The 14,996-nt window shown below is 43.7% G+C and overlaps 1 protein-coding gene and 1 pseudogene across 3 annotated transcripts in view; both read right to left on the bottom strand.

Annotated features, from left to right (window-relative positions):
* CLASP1 (cytoplasmic linker associated protein 1) overlaps positions 1-14,996 on the bottom strand; it is a 240,411-nt gene that overhangs the window by 202,491 nt on the left and 22,924 nt on the right. For both annotated transcript variants that reach the window (XM_081051108.1, XM_081051107.1), the window contains exon 2: positions 2,751-3,230. In XM_081051108.1, the coding sequence (XP_080907234.1) occupies positions 2,751-2,945 (195 nt within the window). In that variant the 5' untranslated portion in view covers positions 2,946-3,230. The remainder of the gene's footprint in view (positions 1-2,750; positions 3,231-14,996) is intronic.
* On the bottom strand, positions 10,906-13,084 carry LOC308499145 (heat shock protein HSP 90-alpha-like; annotated as a pseudogene). The gene has a single exon. The product of its transcript is annotated as a heat shock protein HSP 90-alpha-like (transcript).

The following is a 14,996-nucleotide window of genomic DNA, read 5'->3' as shown; positions in this document are numbered from 1 at the left end:
TTGAATATTTGCAAGACCATATGGCCCACCAAGCTTAATATATTTGCTATATGGCCTTTAAGAAAGTTTGCTAACCCCCATTCTTATAAAGGAGCATGGGCTAGGAAATTAGAGAGACCTATATTTAAACCCCAGTTCCGTAATCATTAGTAGAAACTATCTTGTAATTCTGGATAACTGCAGTTTCCTCATGTATAAAATGAGGTACCACCATCTACCTGGCAGGGGTGTTACGAACATTAAAAGTGATGAAATAAAATCCCTAAAATATAGTAAGTAAGCAAGAAATGGTAGCTACTAAACTGCAATCAGTACCAAATACAAATTTGTTTACCATGTTAAGAAATACTCAAATGTAAAAGGATTCAAGCCCCGGCAAACACTTTTTTAAATAGGACATTATGTGGGCATTCCCCTATATTCCCTGTTAAGAAAAGGAATCACAACACCCAAGTACTATTGCTTTAGAAATCCAAAATTACTTCCCCTTTGTGCACCCATTCCCGCCCGTAGCACTGTGTAAGACGAGACCCACAAACCATGGCCCCGACAGCACAGCCATCTGCATGAAGTCACGTAAGATACTAGAGCTTCAGGCCTCCCCAGAGATTACCTGTCAATCACCTGCACTGCACAGACAGGTAAAGTGCCTCGTCCAGGGTTACATGAGAGTGAGGAGCAAACTCCATGTTCCTGACTTTCCTACCACGCTGTCTTTCTTAGAAATTACTTCACAAAGGTCAGTATTAATCTTTCACTCCTTTGTGACTCTACAAATGCTATTCTGAAAACACTACGCAATCTTCAAAGGCTTGGATTCCTCTAGCAGTGTTATTACTCTCTTCTTGTCTTCCCATCGAATTCTCTGTATCTCTGTTATTTCACACACTATGACCCCTGGCTTATTTATCAGTGCTGGTCCCCCCACCCATACCAACGAGCCCCATGAAGACAAGAAGCAAGTCTTGGTAACAACTGCTGAGGTCTGAACGTTTACTACGTGGCAAGCATCTGATAACTTTATTGTCACTCTCATTTGGTGCTTATAGTAACTCGATCATCCCAACATTACAGATGAGGCAATAAGCTTGGAGAGGTTAAGAAAGCTCCCTCAGTGTAGCGGACTCCATAGGTTACTTATTTAACACCCATGTTACCCAGATCTCCGCCCTAACCTCCTCCTTCCTAATAGGAATCTGACATTGTGCCAGTATTTTCCCCTCCTTCACATGGCCACATGCTTCATTCAATAGCTGCTGGACCCCTTCTTAAAACAGGAGGTCGGCAGTCGAAAGCAGTTATGGACACCTGTCCATTTTCTAGTGAAGCGAGGCTAAGGCAGGCCCACAGCCATTGTGATGTAAAAATGTCTGCCGGGGGCTTCTGAGAAAGGTCTCCTCTCAAGTAAAGACACAGTCAGATGTTCTTCTTCCCTGGGCATTGCCTTAACTACTGCGAACTCCTCAAATTCTTAAAGGAAATGACGCAATCTCCGCACAGAAACTTTAAGTCAACTGGCAGTTTTCAGTTAGTCTCAGCCAGATGCATCCTAACGTGCCCACAGAGAGGATGGTGGAGCCGTGATTCAAACACAGACAAGGTGACCCAGCCCTCAAAAATGTCACGACTACTCTATCACTCCCGTCATCCAGCACTAATGCCAGGCGCGTAAGAAGCACTTGTTAACTGCAGCCAAATGAAGAAATAGACTAACGAAATGGAATTTAGGCCCAGCTTCTAAAGACAGGATAAATTTTACAAGCAGTTGTAAGTAAAATATTAGGATCCCAGGTAATACCCGTAATAAATCTAAAGCCTACTGACTCTTAGACAAGACCAAGGTTTCATGTATTTGGAAAACAGAGTCTATACTGGAGCAAACAAAGGAATCCTGTAAGCACCAGTTTTCAAGTCCAAATCAATCTCAGAAGACTGTGCCAATGAAAACAGCATAGAAGGCTCTGTTTCTGTAAGCCCCTTTCACAATGTCTATGGCACCTATTGGCACCTCAATTCATCCCAAGGAGCCACCATCTTGGCAAACTAAAAAGGGGTATGTGCAAAAAGATAGAGAATGACAATCCTGTACTTCAAGCCCAGTTTAGGTTTTATTCACTCGGTCCTTGAATGGCGTATGGTCACCCTTTCCAGCTCATTCGGGTCATGGGTCCCCGCCTGCATCCGGCCGCGGCACATAAAAGCCTTGCTCTTCAGAGCCCGAGTACACCTCCAGGCCGTCACACACAGGTCGCAGCAGAGTCCTCGGAAACCCCTACTATTTCTGGCCAGGTATCTGGGCCAACTTGAAAACAGTGACCTAACGGTCAAATGCTCCACATCCTATTGCCAATTCCACCCCCCAGAGAAAATCAGTGAGGACATTTCTTATTCTTGAAGGGCCACTCACCAAGGTCTTATGACCCATTCGCTGTAAGACACAATATTCACTTTTAACTTTAAGGCTGTACATGCCTGTAAACTTTTCCAACACAAAAGCTTCTCTTTATCTGTTCACTTGGCCTTCGCTCAAAGTGCTAACGGTAAGGACTTTTTTATCTCCAACAAAAATCAAAGCAATCTCTACTCGCTGTACAATGAAATGCCCAAAAGCCACAACCTGACTGAGTGTCTTATAGGAAGCCAAGGAATCAAGCTGATTGCTCACAAAGGATTTTTTTTTCTAAGGACCAATTCTGATCCAACAAAGCAACCCAGCCACCTATCAGAGTGCCTTCTAAAGCACAGCTTACCTTGTAATTGCTAGAGTTCACCCAAGAGGTAGCAAGTCCATCCACAAGTTTATCTAACATGGTCTGGTCATGCTCAAGGTCAGCAGACTTCTGTTTATCTGAGAAATAGTCTATAAGTTCTTGGCCAACCTGCAGTCGTTTCCCCACATCCTTCTGCAACACCTGCGCCAGGCAGGACTCCATGCGAGGCTCCATGGTGGAATTCAAATCCAGATCCAGCCAAAGCTAGAGGGCAGTCAGGGTGACACCCTCCCAGTAAACGTGCCTGGGAGGCTGCCTCTTTGTTTGCCGAAGGTTCCCAAGAGCCTGTGTTTCAAAGATGCAATCCGGGGAATGGCAACAATGCACCATGTGTGTCTGAAGAGCAGCTGGTAGGATATTAAAAGTCCAATTTAAATAACCAGTAGAAGATAAAGGAGTGAGTGGCAGAGTGATGTTCTACTATTGGGTCTGGAATACTTCATAATTCAGCAGTCCATTCTGAAAAGAGAAGACAACAACAAATCAGCACAGATAACGTAACACTCAAATATAATGGAACAGTAAATCAAAGACAAAGCAGTTCACACTGCAGAATCATTTATAATCACAAGTGGAGTGAGAATCCGGAATGCTTGGCAACCACATCAGAATAACATAATTATTATTTTCATCAGAAAGAACACTGAAGCCCAAAGCAAAGAACCAATGAGGTATACAGTTGGTGGGTTGATGTTTTTCACAGTCTTCCAGCTTGTAAGTGTGCCAATCAAGAAAGCAACCTTCTGCTTTAGCTAGCATATTTATTTGTAGCTTAAATTTTGTTTCCCACCAAAAGCCTCCCACCACTCTGTGTCTGAATCACTGTAGGTACTTAACTGCCTTATCCTAGTCTTCCAAAAAACCAAGTGCTGCAAATGGGCAGGCTCCCTAGAAACACCGCTGACCCAAGTGCCAGCCTGGAATGTTAATCAAAGTCAAAGGTGTGCAGCACCTCCATCCAACTTCTTGCTCAGCAGGCCGCTTGCTTTGCAACAGGACAAGCAACAGCCCCTGCCACCTCCTCCCCCCAACAAAGAAAAGAGTGATGGAGGGAGAAAAAAAAATAGGCTTATGTTCTGACCAGTGATTGACACGGTACTCTCCGCTGACAACAGCACCATTTGGGCCTGTATGTTGTTATAAAATCAGGAGATCTCAAAATCATGTTTGCGGCAAGGCAAAACTCATGACATAGGAAAAGTACCACATTCTTTTTCATTAGACACATTGAACAAGCTGACCATTTTATCTACAGCTGCTGGAGCAATTGTATACTTATTTCTTACTTCAATTTGTCCTCTCAATTCCTTTGATTCTCACCCAAGAAGACCCACAGGAAACCTGTCTTCAATACGCAGCACCTCCCTAACACTGTGTTACATAAAAATGTTCTTCACACCAACGGTAAATCCCAACTCTCAGGGGTTCTGTCAGGTAAATCTGAACTTATAAATCAAGAAAAATTAAAACTCTGTGCATGGTAACTCTTCTAGTCTGAGCACAGTGCTTCTTTCCCTTTCTAACATCACCCCACCCCAACCCTACTCTCAGCATAGAAAGCACAACGGTCTTTAATCAGAGACTTTTGACACCGATAGAAATCATGTAAGCCAAGTCACTCAGTGAGGAAAACCCTCCCTCAAAGCCCCTAGCACGTGATTTCCCATCTTCTGTTTTACTGCTTCTAACAATGCAGCAGGCTGGCAACAGCAGGGAATTCAAGACCCTCACGATCTCACATGGCAATCCTTCCTTCAAGGGCCTGTGCTTTCCAGTCATGTCCATGCCCTGGAACTGTTCCCTACCTCACAAGAAAGACCTCTAAGTACATAAACACAGTTATTGTCTTTCATTCCAATTTTCAGTCCAAACAAAATATCTCCAGTTCCTTAATAGCTCGTATGTTGAACTAAAGAAGGTATCCATGATACAAGAAAACTGGAAAAACCAACAGAACCTTTTCTTTCTGGGCCCAATACAAGCCCAAGAAGCAGATCAAACAAGGCCCCGTGTGCATTAGATTAAAAATGGCCACAGATTCTTTATTACTCCTCCCCCACCAACGTGGAGTCTATGTCTCCCACAGTGACCCCAGGATTGGCCTTGTGACCTGCTTTGGCAAATCAGCAAGTGCAAAGCAAGCAGAGATGTGATAGGCAAGCCCTGGAGAGATGCTGTCAGGAAGCTGGTCTCGCCTCCTGCAACACGACAGGCCTTGTGCTGCAACTGAAATCTAGTAGCAACTGGCAGACATGAGTGAGGCCATCTGGGCCCATTCAGCCACTCCAGTTGATAAAGATGAACTTGAAGGAAACATAAGCAGTCGGGAGGGTCTATGAGAGGAGCTAAGACTTACGAAGTTCATGCGAGAACACTATGGGAAGAACTCTATGGTTCCAACTTCCCTTGTCCTGTCCTTAAATAGCCCTCCACCTTGGCACGCAGGCCAGAATGTGCACGTGGCTTGCCATATCTGCATGCACTGGGTTGCAACCCTTTTCTTTTTCTTATTCCCCAATAAATCCTTTTTAGTGATGAAATACCTACTTGATATCATTTTTCAATCTACACGGTCATCATCTGACCACAGCCACGCAAATAAGTCTAAAGAGAAGAGCAGAAATACCACCCAGCCAAACCACAGAATTATAACAATATTTCATTGTTGTTTTAAACCACTAAGTTTGTGGTGGTTTATTACATACCAGTAGTCAACTGACTTCACCCCCCCCCCCACATCTATCTTTCATTCTCAATGGAAAGAATCTCATATCCTTTACTCCTTCAAGGGGCCTAAAATCAATAGACACTGACCTACCTAAGGTGCCAGGTTCTACGCTAGAGGATTTATACATACTATCTCTAATTTTCTAACCAACTCTATAAAGTAAGTATTAACATCTCAATTCTATAAAGAAACTAAAGTAAAGTAAAGGTAACTAATTATCCAAGGTTGCACAGCCAACGAATTTCCTTTCCCCACCTTCAAAGCCTATTAGGAGTCTGGCCTAGTCCTGTTGACTCAGGGAAACGAGGTCAGACTTCAGGCTGAGCTGGGAAGCCAACAGGCAAGAGAGCGCAGTCTCCACTCCCGGAACAGAAATCATCCCATTCATTCCAGTCTTTCCATTGTGATAGCCAGAGGGTGCCAAAAATAATGTGTATACATTTTAAAAAAGCAAAACTGTATTAAAATTGTAATACTCAATATATACCGATAACAAAAGATGAATACAAGTCACGTTTGACTTCTGCAATTACAAGAGGTGCTCAAAGTGGTTACCATTGGTGTCCAGACACTTCTGATTACAGTGTACTACTGCTTGAGCAACAAGTTGACCAAAGTGCCCACTTGTATACATTTATTTGGCACCCCCAGTATAAAATACCTCTCCTTCAATTATATAAAAACCTCTCCTTCAACTCGAATTGTATAAGATTTCTAATAAATAAGCTTAGGTAATTTTGCAATAATAAAGGCTTAACACACTCAAAAGTTGGTCACAAACTCCCATGTACAAAACACAGAGAAATAAAGACACTGGAAGCCCCAGGCATTAAGCAGACTGGGTCCTCTCTTTTCTTTTTCTTCCTAATTAAAAAAAACAAAAGAAAGTAAACAGTGATCCTCTTTTATTCTTAAACTAACCTGGGTAGTTCTTGTGCCTTTTTCCCATGCTTCCAAGCATTTTCTCCATCTCTACTTTCACAGGTATTCAGGGAGTACCAGTCACACAGCCCCAAATCCATCAGGTACAAAAGTGCCAGGCCTCCTTCCCAATGCTGCCCACAACCAACCAGGTTCCTGGCCTAAAAGCAAATAACATTCCTATGTTCCTGTGTGAAATACCTTTCAGAGGTATTTTTAGCTACCCAAGAAAATAATCATCTTGTTCTCCTTTCTGAACCCCCCAGGAAGAATTTTCTAAGCATTTACAATTAAATCATAAAAAGAGAAATCAAAAGCAAACTGACAAAAATAGAGGCAAAACTTCATATCGCACCAGAATTATATAAAGCCTGTATTTTAAACAATGGAGGAAAGTTAGAAAATAAACAGGAAAGGATTTGGAGGACTTGGAAAAAGAGGTGCAAGAGGATTTGGAGGTTGGGGGGGGATCTCTTCCTTCCACCCACACCCTGCCCAGGCGCTCTACCAGGGAAGAGTGCAAAAAGGAAACTGAGGTCTGAAGTTCACCTGGAACTTGTGATCACAGCAGTTACGTGGATGAGCTGAACAAACATGAGGCCTGTTATGTGTAAGGCAGTATTTGAAGGCTCTGGGACACAAGTGAAACAGGACTCCGCCGTGCCTGCAGGGAGCGCCGCTTTACAATCTGGTTGTCGGCTCCGTAATCATCCTTCAAGAGCAGTGTCACACGGAGCAGTGCCTTACAGCAGTGTCCACAGCGGAAATTACTCAGAAGGCAACACTATTTCTAAGTTTAAAAAAAGTTTAACTTTCACACATTTTCCAAAATAATAAGAGAAATGTGAAAATGATATAGAAGACAGGTGAGGTTAGAATAGTCAGGCACCTCTCTCTCCTTGATTTATCAGGCCAAATTTTCCCCTTTAGCCAAATCTCACTATGAAAGCCAGAACACACTAAATATGATTGTATCCGTCACCTGGGAAAAGAGACACATTTCAGGCATTTCTGAAAAATGCCCCAAACCAAAGGCCTCAAACCCAACCCCAACTGCAACAGGCCCTTCCATTCCCCAGCATCACTGTCCCCCCACTACGGAAGCTGGGTATCAAGTATTTCAACCTTTCCTGCCACATCATGTTGGTCCAAAGAGGCAAATTATAAAAGGTCAAGTACCCTGGCAAGTGGAGATTAACAGAGCAACCTTTACCAACATAATGCAGAATATAGAATGGAATAAACACTGCCGAGTCCCTGCAAATGCGGTCAGGCTACAAGTGGGGTCCACGTACATCGTGCGCCTCAGTTCTGAGCTACTATTAAGTTGCTACACATATTGCTAAACTCAGCTCAAGGCAGAACCATAAACATTCTGAACAACAACTGCTACGTGGACACACGTGGACTTTACCTCCTTCCTTGTAGTTTTCGCCTCCCTCATTTGCATACTGGAACTAACCAATCCCTGGTTAAGCTAGCCAGCAAGCCTTCGTGTGCATGAAAGAATTACATTTTGTAGGTTTTGCTTTTATAAACCCTGCCTTTGGTGTCTCCAGAGTACAGTTTGGGTTGCTACCTAAATCTGCATCTCTCAGATTGCAATCATTTTGAGCAAATAAATGCTTTTTATTCTTTATTACAACGTAAAGCTTTCTTTGGATGACAATCAGAACAATAGCCCAACTCTGCTGCAGTCTAACAGGCTGAAGTTAAAAACTACCAGCTTCAACAAAAATGAAACACACAATAAATAAGACAGACTGATGCAATGAAAACAGCAACAAAGCTGAGAATTCTGCCCTCTAGTCTTGACTTGCCACTTCTGAGTGGCACTCTGAGAAATACATACATTTAAAAAGATTAAACATGGAAAGGGTTTGCACAGGGCATTTTTTAAAAATAGCTATTTCTTATCCCCTTACTGATAACTATTTTGTGGTACTTAGGTACACAACTATAAAGGAGTATGTATTAACAGTGGAGAATGGGGAGAATAGAACCAGTTGTAAGCTCTGCAACTTAGTCTACTGTAAACATCTGCATAAGAGAAGTTAACGTCGGACCACTGTTACTTAGTGGATTAAAATTCTCGTAAGTCTGTGGGTTGGCTGGGCTCAGCTGGGAGGTTCAGCTGTTGTCGTCTGCCTGCGTGACTGGGGATGAAGATGACAACTGCATCCTTCACACGTGGGAGGCCTGTATACCGCTGCTGACGGGACTTCCTGCTACACATGATCTCTAACCACTCAGTAATACAGCCTGCCGTTCAGTACATAGCAGCTGGAGCATTCCAAAATGGCAAAGAAGGAAGCTGCCAGGCCTCTTAAGGCCTAGGATCTAGAACTTGCAAATCATTTCTGCCACATTCTATTGGTCGGGGAAAGTCACTTATCATATATCACACCTCACTACAGAAAGTACAAAAGAAATAACTACAGTCTATGACTTAACGTGTGAGTGCTTCCAACTTACCTGGAGAGAACCAGATACACATACTGACAAAATGCTTGTCAACATAAGAATTCGACACAAACACAGAATGCACAACCAGTAGATTTCACAGGAAGAATGATGCACCTGCCCAATGAGGGTATGAATAAGTACTGCAGTAATTCAGAGAAGGGATGGATCCAGGAGGCCTGGAATGACCACGTCAAAACTATACAAACAAGACTCAGTTTGAGCTTTGTCTTAAACTGTGCACCGGATGTGCACACATTAGTGACAGCACTTTGTATGGGGGAAGAAGCATTGGCAAATGAGGTGGGGCCTTGTGACCAGTTGAAGGACAGGTGTGGTAAGGCAGAGACAGCGAGACACCTGTGAGCTAGGTAGGCATAAGTACTCCCACTTGGAAGATAATGAAGTAGGATAAAAAAAAAAAAAAAAAAAAAAACCTGTCCGGGTTTTAAAGCTGATCACTGTCAGGCACTAACTGAAAACTCCATCTGCCTGGCCCCAAGGGTTATACTCTTCGCACTGTTCTGCATCACAGTGCTACCACCTCACTGCAAGGCCAAACATGGGCACTTAATAAGTGAAAATGAAACGGTAGCTTTACCATGTAGGACATAAGAAGCAAAGGATTAAGAAATAAGGTATGAAAACACAAAGTACTCAGGAACATTTAATAAAATAATGTTCTGTATCACAGTATCAAGAAATACAATTTAAATTACCAGCACCAGGAGCGGACAGGTGGCGCAGGTGGTTACAGCGCGAGCTCTCAACCACCAGATTGCCAGTTCGCTAAGGGATGGTGGGCTCTGCCCCCTGCAACTAAGACTGAACACAGCACCTTGAGCTGAGCTGCCGCTGAGCTCCCGGATGGCTCAGTGGGTTGGAGCGCATCCTCTCAACCACAAGGTTGCCGGTGCGACTCCCTCAGGGGATGGTGGGCTGCGCCCCTGCAACTAAGATTAAAAGGACGAAGTCCCGGAAGTGCACACTGTTCCCCGATAAGGTCCTGTTCCCCTTCCCCAATGAAATCTTAAAAAAAAAAATTACCAGAACCAGTTAATCAATAACCACATCAAAAGCCTCCCTGGGAAATACATAGAAAGCAGACATAATACTTTAAAAGCCAACAATGAAAACCAGAAATTAGTAGAATTTATTCACACTAAGTCAAAAGTGATGTGTTTCCATCAATAAGACGTTTTTTGCATTATAATGATTTTTATAATTATAGTATGGTCTGAAATTTCAAAAAGACACTGCCTTGCCCTGCCATCAATCAGTCTCTGTTCTTACTCTACCTACTATTTCTGTTCTTTCCTTCTCCCTCTCCCTCCTACGACCCCACTCACTTTTTTTTTTCCATACATCTGTATTTGTCACCTTTTAAAGCAAAATGTGACCTGTGAACAATGTTTCCATTCACAAAACTTGCTCTGGCTCCTTTCCAAGTACCTTGAGAGGCAGGCTTACAATTCTGCTCCTCTAAAGAACACTTTTCTTTGGAACACAAACCCTATGGATAGTTACTCCCATCAAGTTGGTTCAGCTTAATATACTAATTTCTAGGGGTGGGTACATGCAGTTAACAACTACAGGGGTGGAAGGGTTACAGCGGTCCTAGCAGGTTCAAGTTGTTTTAAGCGATATTCTTTTCAACAGGGTGCAGCTCAGAACCTCAGTGACAAAAAATGTGGTACACTAAGGAATCCGCTTTATAGCTACCTAGGTCACAAAGTTCACGTAACATTTAGGTCAGACATTTTACAACAAACGCTATGTCTCGATCTGTTAAAAAAAAACCAACATGAAACGAGAAAGGAAAAACTAGCTCAGCTTTAGTGCCTAAGGTATCACAGTAGCAGACACGTAAAAGTTGAAAGAAATCTTATCTTTCCTTTAAGTACGTATTGTCATGCCATACATTTTCAAACTAACACAAAAATTAAAAAATCCTTGAAAATATATGGAAGGGAATGAAGGTAAAATATTTAACACGCGTACGAGCCCCCCTTCAGGCAGAGCTCAGCCTACTTCTTCCATGAGTGATGTGTCATCATCCCGTTTGAGGAGTGGCATCTCTTCAGTGACAGTAGCACCGCTGTCGTCAGCAGTGGGGTCATCTTCATCACCACCGAGACCGAGCTGGATCATCCTGCAGATGCGGTTGGCGTGGGTCTGGGGGTCCTCCAGACTGAAGCCGGAAGACAGGAGCGCGCTCTCGTGGAGCAGGACGACCAAGTCCTTCACAGACTTGTCGTTCTTGTCAGCTTCAGCCTTCCGCCTTAAGGTCTCAATGATGCAATGGTCAGAGTTTATCTCCAGGGGCTTCTTTGCCGCCATGTAACCCATTGTTGAGCTGTCTCTTAGGGCTTGAGCCTTCATGAGTCTTTCCATGTTTGTTGTCCAGCCATATGTGCTTGTGACAATGCAGCAAGGGGATGTCACCAATCGGTTTGACACAACCACCTTTTCTACTTTTTTCTCAAAGATGTCCTTCATGATTTTGCAGAGGTTTTCAAACTTTGTTTTTTTCTCCTCCTGTTTCTTTTTCTCTTCTTCATCTTCTGGAAGTTCCAAGCCCTCTTTGGTGACTGACACCAAAGTCTTGCCCTCAAACTCCTTTAGTTTCTGGACACAGTACTCGTCAATAGGCTCGATCATGTAGATCACTTCTAGGCCGAGCTTGCGCAGCCGCTCCACAAAGGCCGAGTTTGCCACCTGCTCCTTAGTCTCGCCTGTGATGTAATAGATGTCTTTCTGGTTCTCCTTCATTCTTGTGCAATAGTCCTTGAGAGAAACCATCTCATCACCAGAAGCAGATGTGTAATATCTTAACAACTCGGAAAGCTTCTTCCGATTTTGAGACTCTTCAAGTATTCCAAGCTTAGTATTTTTAGAGAACTGCTCATAAAACTTTTTGTAGTTCTCTTTATCTTCTGCCAGTTCAGTGAAGAGTTCTAAGCATTTTTTGACCAAATTCTTTCTGATAACTTTCAGAATTTTGCTTTGTTGCAACATCTCCCGGGAAATACTGAGAGGGAGGTCCTCAAAATCCACAACACCTCTGATGAAATTCAGGTATTCAGGGATTAGCTCCTCGCAATTATCTATGATGAAAACTCTGTGAACATACAACTTAATGTTGTTCTTCTTCTTTCTGTTTTCAAAGAGATCAAAGGGAGCACGTCTTGAGACAAAAAGGGCTCGGAATTCCAATTATCCTTCAACTGAAAAACGCTTCACTGCCAAGTGATCCTCCCAATCATTAGTCAGGCTCTTGTAGAATTCCCCGTACTCTTCGTTACTAATGTCATCAGGATTTCTGGTCCAAATAGGTTTTGTCTTACTCAATTCTTCTTGATCGATGTACTTCTCCTTAATCTTCTTCTTGTCACCATCCTTCTTCTTCTTCATCAGAACCAACGTCTTCTATCTCAGGTTTGTCATCAGACTCCTTTTCTTCCTTTTCTTTCTCTTCCTCTTTGTCTTCCTTTTCTTCAGCCTCATCATCACTGACTTCTTTGTCACGTTCCTTCTCCACAAAAAGAGTAATAGGGTAGCCAATAAACTGAGTGTTTCTTCACAATCTCCTTTATTCTTCTCTCCTCCAAGTATTCAGTCTGGCCTTCTTTCAGGTGCAAGGCAACCTTTGTTCCACGACCCATAGGTTCCCCTGTGTCAGTCCTGACTGTGAATGAACCTCCTGCAGAAGACTCCCAGGCATACTGCTCATCATCGTTATGTTTGGTGATCACAGTCACTTTCTCAGCGACCAAATACACCGAGTAAAACCCAACACCGAACTAGCCGATCATAGAGATATCTGCACCAGCCGGCAAAGCTTCCATGAATGCTTTGGTACCAGATTTGGCAATAGTACCAAGGTTATTCATCAGATCAGCCTTGGTCATTCCTATCCCAGTATACACAATATTGAGGGTTCGATCCTGTTTGTTTGCAATGAGGTTTATGTGCAGCTCTTTCCCGGAGTCTAGTTTACTGGGATCTGTCAACTTTCATATCTGATTTTGTCCAGAGCATCTGATGAATTTGAAATAAGCTCCCTCCGAAAGGTCTCTTTATTCGAGTAGAAAGTATTGATGATCAATGACATCAACTGGGCAATTTCTGCCTGAAAGGCAAACGTCTCAATCTCCTCCTCCTCCATCGTCTGGTCTTGGGTCTGGGTTTCCTCAGGCATCTTGGCTAAAGGACGGCAGGAGCTGCGCAGCAACCAGACGCAGAAGCAGCTGCCCCACTCACTTTTAAGCCCACGCACTCACTCCCTCAGTGAACAAGCATTTACTCAGAGCCTGTGATGTGGCAAGCACTGCACGATGCCTACCACTGGGAGTCACAGCACGTAAGACTTGGTCAAGGCCCTCAAGGAGGTGGTTGCGGGATAAATGGACAGAAACACACACAGGGCTAACAGTATCAGGACAAGTCCTAAACCTGAAGTGTGGGGCAAGTGCTGTAGAGGGCAGAGAACGGAAGATAAAATGCTGCCTGAGGGAATCCAACTGGGAATTTCAAGGATGGGGCACTACACCCACGCAGGTATAACCCCCACTGTCCCAGCCCCAGCTGTAACCACCTACACAGCCGCCAACCGCCCTACCTCCTCTCATTTTCCTAAGTGGCTTCAACAACCCAGTGGACACCACCACCGTCTCCTTTCTACCTCCTCAGATGTTTAGCTTGTTCAGGTGTCTGCTCTCGGGCATCAGCAACCTCTCCTGGTGTCTCAGGCCCCACTTTCCAACCACAACTGCCCATTCTTCAAGCCCATGACCCCAACCTCCGCAATTCCATCAACTCTTTCCCAATTTCACTCCTTTTAGTCTAGATTAAATTCCATGGGGAGTGTTAATGGCTTGAAACAACCCTCAACTTACTCTGTAATAGTTGCCTAGTAAACCCAGACCTTGGATGAACTCAAAACAGTCTGCTGCCTTCTCGTGCCTACAGCCAACAGTCGATCATGGGGCAGAGAACACACACAAAACACCTCCATCCAGGTTCGCTTTAAGTTGATCATCTCAAATTTCAAAAAGGCCTTCAACAAAACCCAGCATTCCAGCTCAAGGTTCTCTAGTAGGTCTGTTTCCCCTTCTCTCCAAAATGACTTTCCCACATTCTCCTCAAGCACCATCCAACCCTAGCTTGCAACTCTCTCCTGAGATTCTCAGCTCCTATTTGGCTGGGAGGTAGGCAATTATAAGACAACGCAGATCTCCCACCATCAAATCAGGACACCTACCTGCATCTCTCTCCTTCCTGAGATAATGAGGGAAGCACTCCCATTTTTGCTTCCTCTGACCTCTGACTTTTCAGTTGTCTGCTCTCTGGCATCAGCAAGCTGTCCTTCTCCATTGGCTCGTTCCCAGCAGTTTATAAACTTCCTCTAAGGCCCTCTCTTGAGCTCACATGCCTTCCATCAATGACACCACTGACAGTGCAGCTTCTTTACACAGATGTCTACACGAGCTCGCTGCACTGACGCACTTCCCGTTCACCTTGCAGCCTCAGATTAGGCTTCCCCCACCACTGCTCCACTGGACCTGCTCTTGGCAGGCTCACCAGTGACTTCCATGCTGGCAAGGCCAAGGAAGACTTTGCTATAACCATTTCTGCTCCACCTCTCGGCAGCATTCCAAAGCTCAGCGCTCCTTCCTTCAGAAAAATTTACAATTGCTCTAAAAACAAATGATCACGCCTTCCTGCTACTTCTCTGGCTGCAGCAACTCAAGTTTTTTTAATAACCATCTTTACTCCCCGTCCAGAGCTCTGTTGATGGGCTCAGTCCAATGCCTCGTGTCTTCTCACTTTGCTCACTCAAAATTATCAGCATTCATTTCCACGAATTTCAAAATTGCCTATAAACTGATGACACCCAAATTTGTATCACCAGGCCAAATATCTCTGACCCCTACCCCTGGGGTGAGAGGGCAGAGTTATTAAAAAGATGTCTGAGAATTTTCCCATACACACACCAAGCGTCATCCATGAACTGCATAAGAGTTCATATCCATATTTTCAAATGTATGTATATGCAGTTACGAATTTTTAAATGCAAGGTAATGTAAAAGGGTATTTCTAATTTCTTATTT

Source organism: Rhinolophus hipposideros (genome assembly GCF_964194185.1).
Source record: "Rhinolophus hipposideros genome assembly, chromosome: 6".
Classification (NCBI taxonomy): domain Eukaryota; kingdom Metazoa; phylum Chordata; class Mammalia; order Chiroptera; family Rhinolophidae; genus Rhinolophus; species Rhinolophus hipposideros.
Note: the sequence above shows the minus strand (reverse complement) of the source record. Positions and strands in the feature narration are given on the sequence as shown.